This window comes from Tetrao urogallus (genome assembly GCF_951394365.1).
Source record: "Tetrao urogallus genome assembly, chromosome: 1".
NCBI lineage: Eukaryota > Metazoa > Chordata > Aves > Galliformes > Phasianidae > Tetrao > Tetrao urogallus.
The window spans coordinates 89991274-90010405 of record NC_136813.1 but is presented as its reverse complement, the minus strand read 5'-3'; the positions used below and the strand labels follow the sequence as shown (position 1 = coordinate 90010405).

General features: G+C 44.2%; 1 protein-coding gene across 1 annotated transcript; it reads left to right on the top strand.

The window, feature by feature from the left end:
• Positions 1-9662: 9662 nt before the first annotated feature.
• On the top strand, positions 9663-16582 carry IFNGR2 (interferon gamma receptor 2; the record flags this gene model as incomplete). The annotated part of the gene is made up of 7 exons (XM_079534136.1): positions 9663-9738; positions 11283-11409; positions 11855-12030; positions 13101-13249; positions 14514-14667; positions 15342-15496; positions 16412-16582. The coding sequence occupies 7 exons, from the start codon at positions 9663-9665 to the stop codon at positions 16580-16582; spliced, it is 1008 nt and encodes a 335-aa protein (XP_079390262.1).
• Between the last annotated feature and the right edge of the window lie 2550 nt (positions 16583-19132).

The following is a 19132-nucleotide window of genomic DNA, read 5'->3' as shown; positions in this document are numbered from 1 at the left end:
TCTCTACATCAGCTTCTCCTTGTACGTGTGTGTACTGTACATACATGCATTTATGTATTGGTGTAGCTGTCTTCATCTCAAGCGTGTTTTCCATTAGTTATTTTTTCCAGAGTTAATTTCCTCCACTGAGCTTACAAGCCCTGGTTCTATGAATGAAGCCTCAGAAAACAGCTGTATGTTGCCACTGTAGCCCAGACTGCGAGAGTGGGACTGTCTAATTTTTATGTACGTATGTTTTCATCTTGTTCTGGCATCAATGTAGTTACTGCACAGAGCACCCTGCAGCATGCTATACTGGCTAGGTTACTTTTCATGCTGGCTGATCCTGCCATTCCTGTCCATGCTGATGTGTTTATGAAAGGAGCAGCATGCCTCTCCCTCAGTTTCACTGAATTTTTTGCCTGAGTCATAGCAAATTTCCGCCCTTGCCTTCCTTGCAAACTGTGCTGTTGGTTCTTTTTCTTTTTTAAAATAAGCTCCTAAGCACTTATTCACTTCTCTGGTATGACCAATTTTCCCTCATCCTCCACTCGCTCTTCATACTGATTCTTCTATGCCACATTGAATGGAAAATTTGGCTGCCTGCAGTCATGTTGCCAGTAGTGGCCGCGTCAGATCTGTGATTCTCCCTCACCTTTACTCTCTTTTCTCTCTGCCTGCAATGACTTCAGGAGATGATTATCAGCCACCTGGGTTGTGTTGATTCACAGCAGCCATTTCCCATCTCCCCATTCATAACCCAAAGCCAATGGCTACAGTAACTCTCCTTAAGACCGTGTGGAAAAGGTCACAAGGGGATGCCATTGCCCATGCATACAGCAGTGTCATTTCTCTAAGCATAGGATCTATCTGTTCACCTGCAGAGAAACTGTGCAAAGTCCAAATCAGATACGAGAGGTCTGTAAGCATCTTTAGAAGAAAGCTGGGTTCCCCTGGTGCCTTCAGCTTGCCTTCTAGATCAATTGCCAAATCAGTTGTACTTCAGGAATGTTCTCTACCATAAATCTTCAAGTGCTGAGGACTTACTGTCTGCATAAAAAAGAATTATCTAGCACTTGGAATGAAGCATTTTCTTCAAAGTTTTTCCAGAACACTTCTAAGATCTCAAATCCTACCTTTAGGAGGAGAATGATGCCCATTTCTGCCCATACTGTGCATCTTCTCACTTGCCAGAACTTCTTCATGCAGAGGCCTCTGAGATTTAATCAGAGTTTTCATTAACACATCAGAGTTCTGCTGTACTGGCACTGCAGTCCTCAACTCTAAAGAACTTTCAAGAGTAACCTGAAGGACATAAATCAATATAGTTTCCCAGCTTTAGTTACCTGTTTCCCTCCCCTGGAGCCCCTAAAGGATGTTGCAGTAAGCACCTAATCACACTTGGCAGATTAAAACGTTGAACGCATAGATGGCCTTTGGTTATGATATCTAAAGCTAACTTAAAGCATTACCATTTCTAAACACATCCTGCCTGTTTCTTTTTGAGGGACCTTGCTGAATGTCTCAATGGAGATTTTCATTATAAGTCAGTGACAGATAAGGGTGACAGATTCAGTGCCATCCAATTTCAGAGAAGGAGATGTAACAGTCACTATTTCCTGGATATTTCTCGAAAGTTGCATGTTTTGACATCACTTCTAGGTCTTGTATCAGAAGTATCTTTGCTTCACAGTGGTCCCAAACCACTTCCAACTCAGATTCGCTTCCCTTTCTTTATCTTTCTAAGAATGCACAAAGTCTTTGGGAAAACTGGAATCACTGTCAGTGCTCATTTCAGATAAAAAGGGAAACAGATGAATGGGTTGACTGGCTTGTAAAGATTTCATATCTCAGAGTATAATAAGCTCAATGTTATCCTGAAAGTCCTAGTCTCTGTTTCAGTCCCCTGCCACTCCTCAGTGTGCCGGTCATGCAGCTGCTTTGTCTCTGTTGGAATATGCCCTGCAAGACTGAGCCTTGTACTCTACACACTTTATAAAGGCTGTACTGTTCCCAGTGGCATGCCTGCAGCTAGAGCTTGCTGTCTCTTTCTTCCCTGTATCACAGGACATCGTATTCAGGGAGCAGTCCATAATATCACCATATTACACAGCAAGGTGGGCTATGATCCCTTAACTATGCACAACAGTGTAGTAGTGGTCAAACTTTTGATCTATTTAGCACCCAGAGGTTGAGTTTCATCCTTCATTGATGGCCTTTGTCAGATTTTTTTTTTTCCTGTCAAACCGCGCAGTCAGAAAATGTTTATTTTAAAGCACATTTCACAGCTATACACAACAAAGGTCATGACCTTTGCCTCAGAAGTCAAAACTGTGAAATGATTTGTTTCAGAACTGCTGGTGTCTTCCTGAGTTCAGTCATTCTGATTCAGAAAAGCCGAGATGTAAACTCTCTCCAAGTCTTTTGCCTAGTAAGATGAAAGCGGGATGTGAGTGGGCTCTGCTGGCCCCCAGAAGGACCCCATTGTGTTGGTATTCAGATCTCATAAGGTTGTCCAGGTGAAAAATTGTGTCTCTGCCTTTGCTTCCAGATCCTCTGTCAATTTGCTAGGCCAAATTCTTTGCTTGCACAGAAGCTTTCGAATAGGAAGGGATCCTTAAAAGCCAGCTAGTCCAACCCCCCTGCAAGGAGCAGGGACACCTATAGTTCCATCAGGTGCTCAGAGCCTCATACAGCTTGACCTTGAGTGTGTCCAAGGACAGGGCACCCATCACCTCTCTAGGCAACCTGTTCAAGAGCCTCACCACTCGTATGGTTAAAAAAAATCAACTTTTTTCCTTATAGTCAGTGTAAATCTCCCTTTTAATTTGAAATCATTTCCCTTTGTCCTGTCACAACAGACCCTGCTAAAGAGTCTGTTCCCTTTTTTCTTATGGACTTTGAAGCCCTCCCTTCAGATACTGAAAGACTGCTCTCAGGTCTTCTTGGAGCCTTCTCTCCTGCAGAAAGAGAAGTGTCTTAGCCTGTACCTCAACACTTGAATGCAGGAAGGCTTAGATAAATGAGATCATTCAATTCTCCTCTTTCCTCAGAAAAACCTACAAAGCAAAACAGTCAACACTCACAGACTGAGCTACCTAGACTCTTGCAGTGAAGGACATGCTTTCTCAGTAGAGTTAAACACGCCTGGTGGTTTTATGGCACTGAATGGGAATCCCTTTGCTGCCTGTTCCCTGGAAGGAGGTTTCCCTCTTTCTCCTGTGTCAGTGTACTTCATGAGAGCCTCCATGGCTCAGCAAACTGACAGGAAAAACACCTGACAAAAGCAAATTGCTTCCTGTGCTAATATGAGGCCTAAGAAGCTCAAAATCATCAGGGAGGAAGAACAATGCAATTGCAGCTAGAGGGAATAGGTCATTAATCATCCTGCAAGAGGAAATGTTTTGAGCAGTTGGTTTCCACCATTATTTATTTGTGATGCCCAACTTCATGGCAGTCGTTAATTCTGCTAGCTGGATGGGAGAGATCCAGGTCCTGTCAGTCTTTTATTTTATCCTCTCCCCTCCCCCACCACCTTTTTTTTTTTACAACTAAGTATCTGAGATCAAATTTTAATTTCAAAGTGGATCCCAAAATGCTGCTGGGCTGTAGCCATTCAGTTTGGGTGGATCTGTATGGTTTTTTTTCTGAATGTTTGTAAACATGAAAGCTCTACTTTAGATCCTGCTCTAACTTTTGGCATGTTTTGTTACAGCAGCGAGACAAGGTGATTTAGCCATCCTCGTGTATGCCCAGAGAAGGGTGTCTCAGTGGAAAGCTGCTTGAAAGAAACGTTTTGAGGATAGCCAGGACAGAGTCTAGTTAGGATTTTGTTCATCGAGAGCCTGAGTGGTGCTGGCCACACCCCTTCAAGGTAGGTGAGAGTCAAGGTTGAGTCCTAAAGCTCCACTTGTGCTTTTCAGTAAGCACAACACCTACAGTAGGCATCAAAAAATGGATGACGTTGCTGAACGTGAGGGTCCTGCAGGTTGCAATCTGCTTTACATAAGAGCTGGGATCCTGGACTCCATCAAAAGAGCGGTGGCCAGCAGGGACAGGGAGGTGACTGCCCCTCTCTACTCTGCCCTCCTGCGACCCCATCTGAAGTACAGGTCTGGGGTCCCCAATACAAGAAAGACATAGAGCTGTTGGAGCAGGTCTAGAGGAGAGCCACAAAGATGTCAGAGGACTGGAGCACCTCCCTTACAAAGACATGTTGAGGGAGCTGGGCTTGTTCAGCCTGGAGAAAAGAAGGCTGCGGGGTGACACCAATGCAGCCTTTCAGTATGTAAAGGGAGCCTACAAACAGGAAGGGAGTCAACTCTTTGAAAAGGTTGATTACTGCAGGACAAAGGGAAATGGTTTTAAGTTGAAGGAGGGAAGATTTGGGTTGGATGTCAGGGAGAAGTTCTTTACAGAGAGAGTGGTGAGGTGCTGGAACAGGCTGTCCAGAGAGGCTGTGGATGCCCCGTCCCTGGAGGTGTTCAAGGCCAGGTTGGATGGGGCCCTGGACAGCCTGGGCTAGTGTTAAATGGGGAGGTTGGTGGCCCTGCATGTGGCAGGGAGGGGTTGGAGCTTCATGATCCTTGAGGTCCCTTCCAACTCAAGCCATTCCGTGAAGAGCTGATTTTAGAGCTTAAGCCTTCAGCTCCCAGCTCCTTCCCCACTCCCTTGTGTTGGATCTAGTAATTAATCGGCATCAGAGTGAATTGGTTCAATTAACCTTGAATAGAGTTGTGCCAGGTAGTTGGGTCAGCGGGCTGCCCTTGTGCAATGAGCCAGAGGAGCCCCCCTTATGGTCAGGAGGGAAACCAGAGATTCTCTCCCTGTCCCTTTAATGTGGTCATGGCCTGGATGTGCCCACAACATGGGGGGGCTCCAAGAAAAAAACAGAGCTATTTACATCTGTTGTGGCATACTCATGTTTTCTGCAAATGCTTTTAAGGTCACCTCCCAGTGCTGCATGCCTTCCATCACCAGAAATAACGCTTCATATCTAATCAGCTGATGTGCTTCCGCATCCCCTCTTCAAAAAACGGCTTACAAAATTCATCTCTTTTAACCTCCTACTCCTGACCCTTGGAAATTCCCACACCAAAACCTCAGTCTTCCAAGCAATGCTGTAGCTGAACGTCAATACTTGAGGAAATTGGTTTTTGTTTCTCTGCCAGTGTGATCTTTTTGCTAATGCAACTATTCAGCATCAACAACACATGAAGCATCTTCTTACCTTAATGGTCACTTTTCAGATACAAAGACATGTCCTGTCTTAAAAATAATGGTCTGGTAGACAAGCTTGTCCACACAGGGCTTTTATCTATCTACACAACCACTCCTGTTTTTGCTGGTTACGAAAGCTGCTTTAAGTAAGCACGCCAGGACTGATACTTCCTCTCTGCTTCTAGGAGCTTATATTTCATCAGAGAATTACTGTAAATGAATCACTAAGGCTTTTTTTTTTTTCTTCCTAATTTAAGCACTACACTGAGCTGAAATACATACCTTAAATGGGCTTAAATATATTACCTTGTAGGAAAGTCTGCTCTAGTTGATCAATTCTGGCAAATGTACTGAATAATGCTCTAATTCGGAATATACAAACCAGATCAAGGGCAGGAGGTGTTTTTCTCTTTCCTCCTGATCTCTTCTTCTTCTTCTTTCTACCTTATGCCCACATAAGGATTGTGTGTGTATAATTAAAAATGAGACATTCATGTGCTATAAAATCAAAATGCAAATCCAAGTCTCCAATTAAATTCAAACACTGGCTAAGATACAAAACAAATCTCTTTCCTAGTGTGAGATAATCGCCATAGACCTATTTTTACTTTAAAATTATTTCAAAGCAGCTTAGAGAAATGCAATGTTTTTTAATAGTCTTTAAAACCTCATTTCTCATGACTCGGGTGTTTCTGACTGCATACCACCACTCCTTCCAGTCAAAGGCAAATTCTTTCTCAGTGATGGGTGGATTCCCAAACCAGCACACCTCTATCCTGCTGCCAGAATAGCTGATTTCTCAGAGGTGGTAAAGAACATCAAGTTAGAAGAGAGCTGGTGGGAAGTCAGGCTCTTTGAGTCGCTGGCTCTGGAAATCTGCTCTCATGTGCATATCTCATCATGGTCCATATCAGGGTCCCACAGCTAATGTCACCAGAATACCAAATTTGCACAGTCACATGCAGGCTCAGGTATTTCTCAGTCTTCCTGAGGTCTGAGCAGAGTCTGGGCACAGCTTGTAGCTGATGGGTGTTTGTGTCTCCTTATAGGGTGAAGACCTGTACTCAGAATTTCCTTCTGAGTACAAGAATCACTGCATACATGCAGCTGGGAAAGCAGGGCAGATTTGGGTGCTAAAGAGCAACTGACAGGAAAGAGAACCTCTGCGTGGGGACCAAGACTTGGCCAGTTGCATTAAGCCATGAGAGAGAGTGAGAATAAGCAGATATTCATCAGTTCCATAGCACCAGCCCTAACCACCTCCCCCCGTGCTTTTTGGACACTCAGGTGGAGTGGTGATGCGTATGGAATGTCTGAATATGAACACCACGTGAAGATGCAATACAATCTTTATCTCCAATATCCAGATATTATAAGCATTTTTCTAAACTGTTTTTCCTCTTTTAAAGTTGGCAGTGGTCTGATCTTTGAGTGGTCCTGTGTGGAACCAGAAGTTGGACTCAATCATCCTTGTAAGTCCCTTCAAAGCAGGGGGATTCTGTGATTCTGTGGTATGTGTTAATGTCAGGACAACATCAAACAGCTCAGTTACTTTTCCTTTTGTTTTGGTGTCCTTGGATCTTTGATCACATTTGATCTTTGATCATCTTGGATCACCTTTGTATCTCAAATGTAGAAGTGAAATTTGGGGAATATTTCTTATCATTCGTAGATCTCATTTTTTCAAGATTCTGTGCTGATAATTTTTGTGCAGCAAAGTAATTGCCTTAATGTTGCTTTGCTATCTTTATTGTTAATCCACATGTAACACACAATAAGCAGCAAGATTGGGATTTCAGAGCAGAAAGTTGCTTGCAAAGGTGAAATGCACACACTTATTAAATCAATTTATTGCTCTTATGTGCCATAGTGATTTTTTTTTCTACATGCAAGTCTTTTCAGTGATTTTCTTTTCAGAGCCTTTAGCTCGGAGTGATGGATGGAGCCATTTCTGCTCTAAAATGTATTACCTTCTACCTTTACTTCCTACCTTTGCTTTCTCATGCTTTGTTGAAGAAAGACCAGCAAGAAAAAAGAATGTATACCTTGCTTTCTGATTTGACACTAGATTTGTTTTTTGCTCCCTTAACTCGGCGAAAAGAAAGCAATATGTATAATTATCTCTGAAAAGTGCTACAGTTTTCTTAGGTTTATTTGTATTTTTTTTTCTTTTGGAGCTCACTGAAAGGATCAGGCGTCACATTGATTCCAGTCCTCTCTTTTCTCCATCTCTGTTCTCAATTCACTCCCCTCCCCGCTCAGCTCTCCTTAAGCTACCAGCTTTAAGAAGCCACCCTCAGCACAACAACGCTAGAAGTCACATGTTTGGTGAACCTTTTCACTTACAACCAGTTACTGTGACTCCTTTCCTAACAGTCATTTAAACCACAGGGGAGTAATTTCCTTGGGCTTTTGCTTACAAGGAAGTTCAAGGAAGGAGAAAGATGGAACAAAACTGAAAGCCTTCAAAGTTTCCTGTCTGGTTTGGCAAAGAGAAAACAGACATGATTACTGGCTATGGGATTCCTCCAACACTTACAGTAAATACACATCTTTCCATGCAAGGGTAGAGGGAAACCCAGCTTCAGAATTAATTGGTGTATTGAAATTGCTTTTCAAAATATTTGAGTGCATCTCTGAATCTCTTTTAATGCATGAATTAGAGATGCCATTAAAATCAGTGTGCCTTCTGGACATGATTTGCCCAGTCATTTTGCTATGTATGCTTCAGAGTCACAGACTGTTTATGGCCTTCTCAGCTACCCACTTGGCCACATGCCATCAGGAAAATACTGTGAGTCACGCTAATGCTGTGTGACCAAAATCCATTCACTGGCTTCAGAACCATTAATCAAGGATCTGTGTTTCAGCACAGGCATGTCACTGGGGAAATCCTACGGTGAAGCTCGTGGAGCAAAGGGTTTTAGTAGAACTGCAGCAGCCTACTGAGAGATGAGTCACTCTTCCCAGAATGGTTGAAAACAGGTCAGGTAAGTTCACTGCAAACAAAACTGTATGAACCCGCAACTGAATAACTTTAATCTCTACCATCCCTATCTAGCTTGTTCTATTTTTGTAACCAACCAAACAGCCAATCTGCTTTTTTTCTTATTTTCCTCTGATTTTTCCCTTTCTTTATACTTGTTCCCAGCTATCAGCACACCTGGAAGTGCTAAAAGCCATCTGCTGAGATCCCAACCTATTTTATTACCCCTAGAGATGAAGACCTTTGCCTGGAAAACCCGCTGTTGATACCAGCAGGCCAGACAGATAAGATAAAGGAAGGAATCTCTCTTTTGACTGAGGAACAACTGAACTAAAGCAGAATTAAGTGATTCATCCAAGGTTAGCTGTAAACAAAGAGCTGCTCAGCCTTATCTAGTGCTACAGATACAAGGTGTTTGCACTGTTCTTGTCTGGTTTCTTTTTCATAGAAGCATGGAATCATTAAGTTTGGAAAAGATCCCCCAGTGCAACCATCAGCCCACCCCCCCCACGCCCACTGCCCACGTCCCTCAGTGCCACATCCACACGGCTCCTGAACACCTCCAGGGACGGTGACTGCACCACCTCCCTGGGCAGCCTGTGCCACTGCAGCACCGCTTTTGCTGAGAAGTTGTTCCTGATACCCAAACTGAACCTCACCTGGTGCAACTTCAGGCCATTCCCTCTCATCCTATCACAGTTACTTAGGAGAAGAGGTTGAACCCCACCTCACCACAACCTTCTTTCAGGTGGCTACAAGGTCTGCCCTGAGCCTCCTCCTCTCCGGACTGAACTCCAGCTCCCTCAGCTGCTCCCCATCAGATTTGTTCTCCAGACCCCTCACAGCTTCACTGCCCTTCTCTGGACACATTCTGGTGCCTTTTGCTGGAGATTGGATGGCTGTGGATCCTCAGCCCTTGCTGAGGCAGCCTTCGTGCAGCCAAAATGCCACTTTGTAGAGGTATCCTGCTGGGACAGTTCTGCATTCCCCCTCTCCTAAAGAACTCCAATTTAGTCTGCGCAGCCGCCAGCACCGTTTAATGGCTGCGGTTAGGCGTAACCTCGTATCAGCGCAGCGCACAGGCGGAGAAAGTGAACAGAGGGCTCCCACCGCCCCCTGAGAGATTTTCTCACGTCAACCGCACAGGGCCGCGCCTGCAAAACACGCACGCACCGCCTGCGGTCGGGTCAGGGTGCCGCTCCCCGAAGAGAACGGCGCCGGGCGACCACAGCACGTCCCGATGGGCGGGCTCTGTCTAACGGAGGAGGAGGAGCGGGGCCGGGCGGCAGCCACCACCGCCCTCGAGCCGGCCTCCGTCCGCATCTGACTTCCCTTCGGCGGCGGTAGCCGCGTTGAAGCTGTGAGGCGGACCCCGGGCCCGCCCGCCGCCGGTCCCGCTCCTCGGGCACCGGCAGTCGTCCCGCGACCTCGGCAGGGAGGCGGGCGGGCCGGGCGGTGGGGCGCTGCCGGCCGGGCCATGGTGTGGCGGGCGCTGCTCCTCTTCCTCCTCCTCGGCATGTTCCTTCTCGGCTCGGCCCGGGCTTCGGGCGCAGGTGCGTGCGGCGTGGCGGTCCGAGCGGCGCGGGGTTGAAGGTTCAGGCCGGGAGGGACGGTGCGAGCGCGGCGGGGCCCTCCCGGGGTGACCTCACCGCCGGCCGCTGCCTTCCCACCCCCAGGCGCCCGGCGCTGCGGTTCCTGGGAAAGCTCGGAGCACGTGAGGTGACACCCCATCTGCCGCTCCGCTTCAGCGCGTGATTCGGGTTCTTGACGTCGGGTCGGATTTAGAGTGTGAATGCTTTGCCGTTTATTTTAAGCTGAAAGGCCCGCTGGCCGTGCGGCGCGGGAGGGCTGAGCACCAGGAGTCCCGTGGGGCTGAGCTAACCCGGTCTGGCAGAACCCGAGCTCAGGGATGAGGATGAATCTTCAACATGTGTGCCAACAGGCATGGCACTGAAACCCGTGGCTAGGCCAGGCTGGGTTGGTGTCCCGCACTGTAGCTTGTGGCTTCGTGCTCTGCAATGTCAGAGCTCTGACCTGTGACCTGACAAGCCAGCAAACATCTGTATGACGAGGGAAGAGCCTGAGGATTGTTAGCTATTCAAGCAAGACCACATCCGAGCCGGACAGAAGGACAGGAAGGCAATTCTGCCTTTCCCTGGGTGAGAGCGTGGTGCTGAGGGTCCCACGACGTGTGCCTAGCACCCTTGCTGTGCAGATCCTATGTTTTGAAGTGTACATTTTGGTAGTACAAGCTGATGGCTGTTACAGAGTTCAGTTTGCGCTTCCAGGAATGTCAGCAAGATTCCTGGTAGCTAACTGAAATACAAACTGTGCTGCAGGACCTCTTCCCAGCAGTAAGCACTCTGTGGCACGTGGCAGTTCGGTGTTCAGCTATGGAGCCCTAAGTCTGAGACTTCTGTCAGTGTTTTCAGAAGCTGGTAGGGGAAATCATCTGCATCCGCATGCTAATATAAGGCAAAATAATGAGCATGTGGTCCTGAGAGCAGAGAATGTGAACCAGCTTCCCTCATCCTTCATTACTCTTTTTTTTTAAGAGGGAGAAAAGAATGCTGCTGTAGCTGGTTGTATTTTGTCATGGCAGCCTTCAGTTTTGTACAATTAATTTGTGTGGGGTGTCAGACTGCACAGATTGCTGATGGTGTGAGATACCCCGCCACATGCCAGACCAGTGCTGAGGTTGCCAGAAGTGACTAGAAAGTGAAAACTTTTTCTCAAATGGAAGTTTCTAACTAACCGTAGAGCACAATAGACATTAATAGCTTGCCTAGCATTTGTAACTGTGAAAAACCTCAGTTTGCAAAGCAGAATGGTCCCTGTGTAGCATAATGTGATGTGTGCTTATTTAAAAGCACTACACAAAAGCTGAGGCTAAGAAACTAGTAGAATACCTAATTAAAACTTCAGGAGCATAACTGGTTGTTTTGTATTTGGGACTTAGGACTTTATGAAAGTTTTTTTGGTGCAGTTTCCTTCCTGTGTGTGAGGGACGTTAAGATCCTGCCACTACGCCCCTTCTGAAAGGTAGCACTGTAGTTAAATGTTGTAGTAATTGCTTTAACTTCTCTTCTTATTTTAGAAGCTTCTCCACATCTGCCAGCACCGAAGAATGTAACAATTTATTCCTCTAACTTTCGTAATTCCCTGAGGTGGTCTCCTGTTCAAGTGGATGGAGGCTCAGTGTCCTATACAGTCCAGCTTAAAACGTAAGCAAATAGTTTGAGAAGCAACCAAACTTGCTTTAATCTGGTAACAAATTTGGTTTAAAAATATGCTAAGAATAAAAAAGCGTAGAAATGAAAGTATGAGCTGCTTATTACGGATGTTTTTATGTGTATCCAAAAGCATCTTCCAGTGACATAGATTCTTGCAGCTTCTTGTGTTTCCACTGCATTGAGTAAAGACTGAAGACTCAAAGAGCATCCAGAAACGTTGCACAGTTTCTTGTGTAATTCTCACCTCTCTGAATTCTCCCTCACCCTTTTTTTTTTTCCCAGTGCTGAAGAGATGCAGGCACTAAAATGGCTGTAGAATAAATGCTTGTGAAAGCAGTTGTTTTGTTACATGCCCTTTTCTTACAAAAACCCTCTGTGTAGGAGGGATTGTATTTTAGAGCTTTGTTAGCTGGTCATCCTTTGTTTTGTGTCGCAGAGGTGCCTACAACCACTGGAGTGAGATAAACTGCACCCGTATTGCCCAGACTGAGTGTAGTTTCCTCCAGTCAGCAAAGGCACGTCGCTGGACAGTTGTTCTGCGTGTGAGGGCTGAAATGGGGCCAAAGACTTCAGCCTGGGTAGAAACAGACCCGTTTGTGGCAGAGAGAAACAGTAAGTGTTATTTGTGGTGTCTCTCTAAGGAGACTTGTTAAGTGTTCTAGGATTATTTTTTTTTACGGTTATGTGAAAGAGCTGAGCGAGAGATGTGTAGGTGCTTGGTTAGCAAATGCTGCAAGGTCTCTGTGTATTACTAGGAATTTGATATCCATCAGTTCCTCAGCAGTGGCATTAGCAGCCCGTTCCTTCAACAGGTATTAAGATAGAAACGTGTTACTGATGAGTTTCCTTGGATGGTCAAACCTCGTAAGAATTACAGCCTACATCACATGCACCCCTGTTTTGTGGCAGTTTCTGTATAAACTACCTGTTTCTGTTGAACAGATCTCTTTTTAACAAATCTAAGCTGTCCTGCCCTCAACTGTGGAGCAGAAGCGTGAAGGGCACACTTTAAATTCTATGAGACGTGTGGACAAGCATGTTACTGTTCTTTATGAGATCTGCCTTATTTCCTCGCTGTGATTGGTCTCAGGATTTGGAGAAGATAAATGTTGGGTTTTAGAAAACCCCTCAAAATAATGAAGAGGCAGAAGAATGGGTTTACAAGGTCTTTAGTTCGCCTTCTCCTGTACTTTGTGATGGGTAATGGTGCTCCATGCTGGAAAGAGTGTATTTTCCCTGGTAGTAAAGAATGCAGGGGTAAGGAATTGCCAGAATCCTGAGTTGAAGATTACAACTGATGTATCCATAGCTTGTGATGCAGGATTGTTTGTGCAGGGGAAGAGCGGGATCCCTTGGTGGGTTAGGAAAGCATTAAGTAGATGAAAAAATGTTGCATTCCCTTTCTTGAGGAAAAAAAAAAAAGCTGATATTCAGTGTTTGCTGAGTACTGTAAATGTATCTAAATAAAGCTGAATGTAATCATAGAGTCATAGAATGGCCTGGGTTGAAAAGGACCACAGTGATCATCTAGTTTCAACTCCCCTGCTATGTGCAGGGTTGCCAACCTCCAGACCAGGCTCCCCAGAGCCACATCCAGGCTGCATAATGTAATATGTAATATGTAATATGATGAGCTGTTCAGCATCCCAGAGGTTCACGGCTCTTTCTCTGTTTCTTTTCAGCTACTATAGGGCCTCCTAAAGTAAACAGTGTGATTGTAAGCTCTGACTCCCTTCTCATTAGTGTCGCACCTCCTTTTGGACCTGAGGCAGGTTACCTTTTCCAGTATCATGTGTCCTACTGGGAGAACACAACAATTACTACTAAAAAAGTAAGAATTCTGATTTGTTTTGTTCCTAATGCTTCTATGACTAAGAGATGAGTCAGCATTTCTTGGCAAAACAACAGATGTGGAGGAAGAAAATGAATGCTTTTTTCAGAGCAGAGGTCATCATTTGGTGACTTGAATGTGAGTTAGTCTGTTCTGGCACAAGTAATGCATGTACTACAGAACTTTCACACAGTTGTTTTTTTTTTCTCTGTATGACATCACAGCTAAATCACACTGCAGCTCCGAGGAGAGAATCTGCAGAGCGTCAAAGGTGGCTTTCAAATAATATTTAGATTCCAAAGTTTGCTTAGGCAATTTGGAAGTTCAGGGACACGCTTCCTCCTTTCGGGGAATGTTTGTGTTGGCAGCATCAGTGACAGGCTGCTGATGCCTGTGTTCCCAGGGCAGAGAAAGGCTGGAGTTCTTCAAAACATGTTGGGTGCAGCTGGGAAGAGCTGTCCCCATTTGCAATTAGACTCAGTGGGTTTGATCTGCCTCACAGTATGCCCATGCCTCTGCCTTTCAAAAACGTATAAGTAAAAATGAAAAAGGAAGAAGAATCACAAGAATGTCGTTTTCAAGCCGATTGCTGAAAAACAGAAGCAGAAAAAAAAATCATTTCAAGCCTTCTGTTTTAAAGGTCTTGCTAAATCTGAAACGCCTCCACTTCCTTCCTCCCTTACACAAATGTGTTTTTGACGTGGATCAAATGTTTGAGAGTGAAATGAGATGTCGTTCTTGGAGGGTTATTTAGGCTTCCCTGAAGCCCTCACAGGTTAAAAAGCTCAGTCTTGGTAGAAGCGTGGATATTTTGCACTGCCCATCAGCTGTTTTTCCCCTTGGCACAAAAATAGCAGAAGCACTGCACTTCAGTGTGCTTCTGTCAGCCTCTGATGGTGGAGACGTTTCTCATGGCTCCCTTTTCCTTCCCCCTTCCTGCCTTGCATCAACTGCCAGACTTACAGCAGCCGTGTGAAAGCGTCCGGCAGCATGGTGTGGTTAAAGAGAGACCTTGCTGTTCACACCCTTGTGGGTAGGTTTTAAATGGTTGAGTGTATTTCATTTAAAACAAAGAGATTTCAAATACATCTCAACACTCCTACTTCACCGTATTTCATGATGTCTCTTGACACATTAGGGAAGGCTGAGTTAAGAAAACTGTCCTTTTTTGAATGAGAAACTTCAATAAGGGGAGGAGAACTGCGCTGAAGCCAGGCTCTGATTCTTTCAGTAACACTTATATCCTTTCTTTTCCTTTCAACAGGAGATAAAGACAAGCGATACACTATTCAAAATTAAAGATCTGAAGCAATTGACACTGTATTGTTTTACAATTCGAGTAGAATTGATGGCATATTTAGATTTCCAGTTGCTTGGACTGCAGACAGTCCCGGAGTGTTACAGAACAACCATCAGCGGTATAATCCTGTTCTTGTTCTTTTTCTTGTATGATGGGATGGGTGTAGGACATTAGGTGGTGTAACTGGTTACATACCTCTATTTGTCAGGAGTTAATATGTGGCTACCAATTCATAATTGCCATGAATGGCAAATGAATGAGTAATGGTTTAGTCAGTAGTTGATGGTCTGTGTTACACTCTTCCAGCTGTCCTTATTCTCAATCACTGCAGTTTCTGCTGCCCCCAGGAGCTGACCTCCCTGCTAGTTTTGACCAAGTTGAAGTACTTGATGACAAGCCCCCGAGATGTGATGTTGGAGTGCTTCTTTTGCTGAAGGGAATCACATGTTCTAAAGCCCCTGGCATTAATGGCTGATAAAAACCAAAGGTGGAAGAAGGGCAGATTACATTCCCTGCCTGCCTTCTGCCCAACAGCAGTGACTCCTCCAGCTCCGTTTGCCCTGCTAGCATGTCTTACGTGTCTTGCATTAGGCTGTGTGCACAGGGGGACAGAGGTGGTGATTTCTGTATGGACTCACCACCAAGCTACTTCTCAGCACAGGTGTTTAGAGTGCACCTGTGGCAGGGTTGTGACGTTAACTTAGAAGTTTGACTGTTACACAGACAGCAAATGTCAGCTTGTTGCTTTACATGAGCTATACAAATATGAACTTTCCATATGTTCTTTTTCAGAGGCGGCCAAAGCTGGATATATTGTAGTAATGTTTATGTCCATCGGTCTGCTTTTAATTTTCATAATAGCTGGTTTCTTTTGTTTATGGAGACACCAGAAAGCAATTAAATATTTGTCCCAGCCACCTTTAAGAATCCCATCACACTTTGAAGAGGTACGTGTACACATTTTGTTTCTCTTCCCCCTCCACCTCCTCTTGCAACAGACAGTGAATCCTGGGACTTTTTCTCCTTCCAGCTGACACAATTCTCTACTAACCAGTGTTGTCTCAGTCCTGTTGATCTTCCTCTTTTTAACCAGGAAGTAGCCTTCAAGCACAGTTCTTAATTTAAAAGTTCTCATTCAGCATGTATTCCATATTCTTAAACATTCCTAATGTTCCCCCTGAAACACAGGGTCTGTTTAGTAAGCAGGAGAGTACACAGAGTTAAGAAGAACGAATCCTTTTCTCTGGCTTCTTTTTCTATTTTTTCTAACCTTTCTCTCTGTGATTAAAAGTTTCATATATTGGTAACTTAATTTTGGAGGCAAGGAGGCAAAGGGAATGTCAAAGCAAGTAGTAACTATAAGAGAAGAATGACACTGGAGTTTTCTGGTGACAATGAAAGGTACAGTTCTGATTTGTCTTGTGCTGAATAAGGCAGAATCTTCTCTCTCACTTGCCCAAGCCATCAGTTGCCAGATTCCTGCAGCTACAGGGCAGGCCCCAGCAGTATAATAGAAAAAAACTCTTCTGTGGTTTATTCTTTTGTAGGACTTTGAACTGACATATTTTCCAAAGATAAGTTTATCAACAGTAGGTAATGGTGGGATGTATTTAACTCACTTAAATGGCTGTCTACCTTATTTATTTCTCTGCAAAGAGAAGTGATGCATTTTTAACCTCCTTATTCAGTTCTTATCTCCTTCAAGGAAATCCAGAATAAAATAAATATACATTTAATTAGTATTTTGAATTCTGTTCTAAAACAACTTGCCTATAGCCAGCAGTACTTGCTCAGGCTCTGTCACTTCTAATATACCTGTTCTGTGGATCAGTAGCTAAACTATCGTTTCTGCCATTTTCCAGTATTTGAGAGACCCCAGCACGCCTCATTTAGAGGTGTTGGAGAACTACAGTGAAGATCCCCAAGATTCTGTAACAGTTGTGTATGCTGGAGAAGGAAGCAGCGCATATGGTGACATGTTGGATGGTAACACTTGTTCACACAGCAGCTCCAGCAGCAGGGATGTAACTTAAGGGGCACCTTTGTGAGAACACTTGTATCCAGTTTTTGCAGAAGCTCCTGCCTCCAAGCGGTTCTGCTCAGCTCCCACCAGGACAGACAGTGAGCTCTGGACAAAGCGCAGCCACTAACAAATTCTGAGCAAGACTTCCTGAGAATAATGTGGAACCTGGGCCTTTTTTAAAGCAGTTTCTGCTGTGCTACAGCAGCAATAATATTCTTTCTGCCACAGACTAAAAAGGTGGAATTTGAAGGTGAAACGAACACTAAATTGCCTTAAGAAAGACAGCTGGCTACAAATGACTGTATCATCATCATATTTCTCCCTCCTCCCCCTGAAGCCCAGCTTTGAGAAATAATGGCACTTTATTGAGTATAATGAGGAATTTTTAAATAATTTTATAGCAGCTTTTATTTTGTTACTTTATTTGTGAAGTCTGTGTTGTCCCCTGAGTGTATTACATGCTTTCCCAATTTGCTTTAAATTTCTCTTCCATGACTGCTGCTTCAGCCAAAAATGACAGTCTAGAAAGAAACTTCATGGTACTTAATCCTTCTCATTGTGAATCCATGCAAAGAACTACTCCAAGAAAGGCAAAGGGCAGTTAATTGCATCTCCCTTGGATCTGTGCATTTTCACACAGTGATAAAAAGCATTAATCTGTTCCTACAGTGAGACGATCGTATTATTCACAGCAATAAAACTTATTTTGCTCAGAAGTTATATAAAATATCTTGATAATGGTGAGACACTAACGCTCTCTAGCAGTCCAGTTGTGTAAGTGCCAGGCTGACTGGGAGTTGTGGTTTCAGTATCTCAAAGCAGAAACAGCAGACCACAAATTAAGCCTCATGTAATAATCCCATGGGATCTGAAAGGTGTCTCATAACACAAAAGTAACCACTTCTACAGTAAAAAGACAGGGTTTATTCCATTAAAAAAATGTGACTTTTTTAATGTTTGACACAAGTTGTTTTAAAAAATAAAATAGATGTGTTTGTTTGTTTGCGTGTGGCTTGCTTGGATTCTCAGACCTATTAATGAAGTATGCTGCTGAAACTGATGCAGGTTATCAGTCAGTGCCACAGCTAGAAGTTATCTCAGCTGCTGCCGTTCCCTCCCCTCTGGGAAGACACACGACTAGCGTCAAAATTAAGCAGTATTTCCCAAAAACTTCCTCATTCTGTGTCCTAGTAGAAGTAATCTAATCCCTCAAATCACACACCATGCCAAGATAGTAGAGTTACCTGAAGACTTAGTCTACTTCAAGCCCCATTATGAACTTGCAAATCAGCCACAAGCTACAGAGTATCTGCTCCTTCCCTTTATCTGTATTTTTGCAGGTGGTAACACATAACCACAGGCTCCCCACAGGAACAGCCTACGTGCATAAGGCAGGACACAAAAAGCTGTTTAAGCACCTCGGGTGAGTATCTGGCAGTACAGAATACAACTTGCTAAGTACACTGTACTACAGAGACTACATACTAGACTTCTCTTATGGAGGGTTATTTACTATTTCTTAGTTGCACAAATAGGCCACCAAAACAAAAACTGTTAGGGTGAACTCAAAGATAAGCTTCATAACTGCCAACCATAGCAGGCCAAGGTGTAACCTACAATGTGCAACTCCTGATCATCTTGGACTCTGCTGGAACAATCCATGCTGTAAAAGACCTAGGGTTACTCTGAATAACGTTCGCACACGTTCATGTTCACCGCATGGTTCTTACACCAAATACATTCTGAGCTTCAGCTGCTGGAAGAGATGCAGCTTCTACTGTGTCTCCTATCAGCAGCTATGCAGACAGCAAGCGAGCTTCCGGCAGAAAACAGAGATAACCTCAGAAAGAAGCACTTTGCTGGGTACTCTTAAAAAAAGTTTCTTAGCTAGAAACTTACAGTAAGGTACACTGGAAGAGTTCTTCCAGAGTGAAGCGTTTACCTCTGCTTGTGCTGTTCAAGTGTCAGATGTCAGACATAGACTGGAATTAGTTAGAGGCTACCTTTGTTTCTCACTTAGTAGAAAAGCCAACAACCATTCTCCTGTATGAGAATGTGGGAGACATGAAAACAAAAAACTTGGTTTTAAATATGAGGTTTTGCAAGACTCTCTTAAAAGTCTGAATCACTTCAGCTGTTCAGTAGACTATTACTGCCCAATTATCTGCTGATGTTCATTATTTGGAGAACATAAGATAAAGTTTATTGCAGTTTTCTGGAATTACAACCAACCAGACAATGTATGTACAAAGCTGTGATTAACACCAGTGAATATACAGTAACTCACTGCAGGATGACACAATGAGGATGGAAGTTAGTCTAGCCAGTAGCACAGTTTCAGCTGCAGTATTTGCTTCATACTCTGTTCACTGGAAAGTTTCCCCCAAGGGAGCAATTAGATGACTAACGGTATGCAGTAACCATGCACGTATGCTACGTTCTGAAGTTTAATGCCACTTGGTCAGCAATCTTGATACATGGAAAGTTATAAAAGCTTTCAGACACAAGGTAGATTCAACTGCTTTAAAAACACATAGAATTACAAGGAAGTCACCAACAG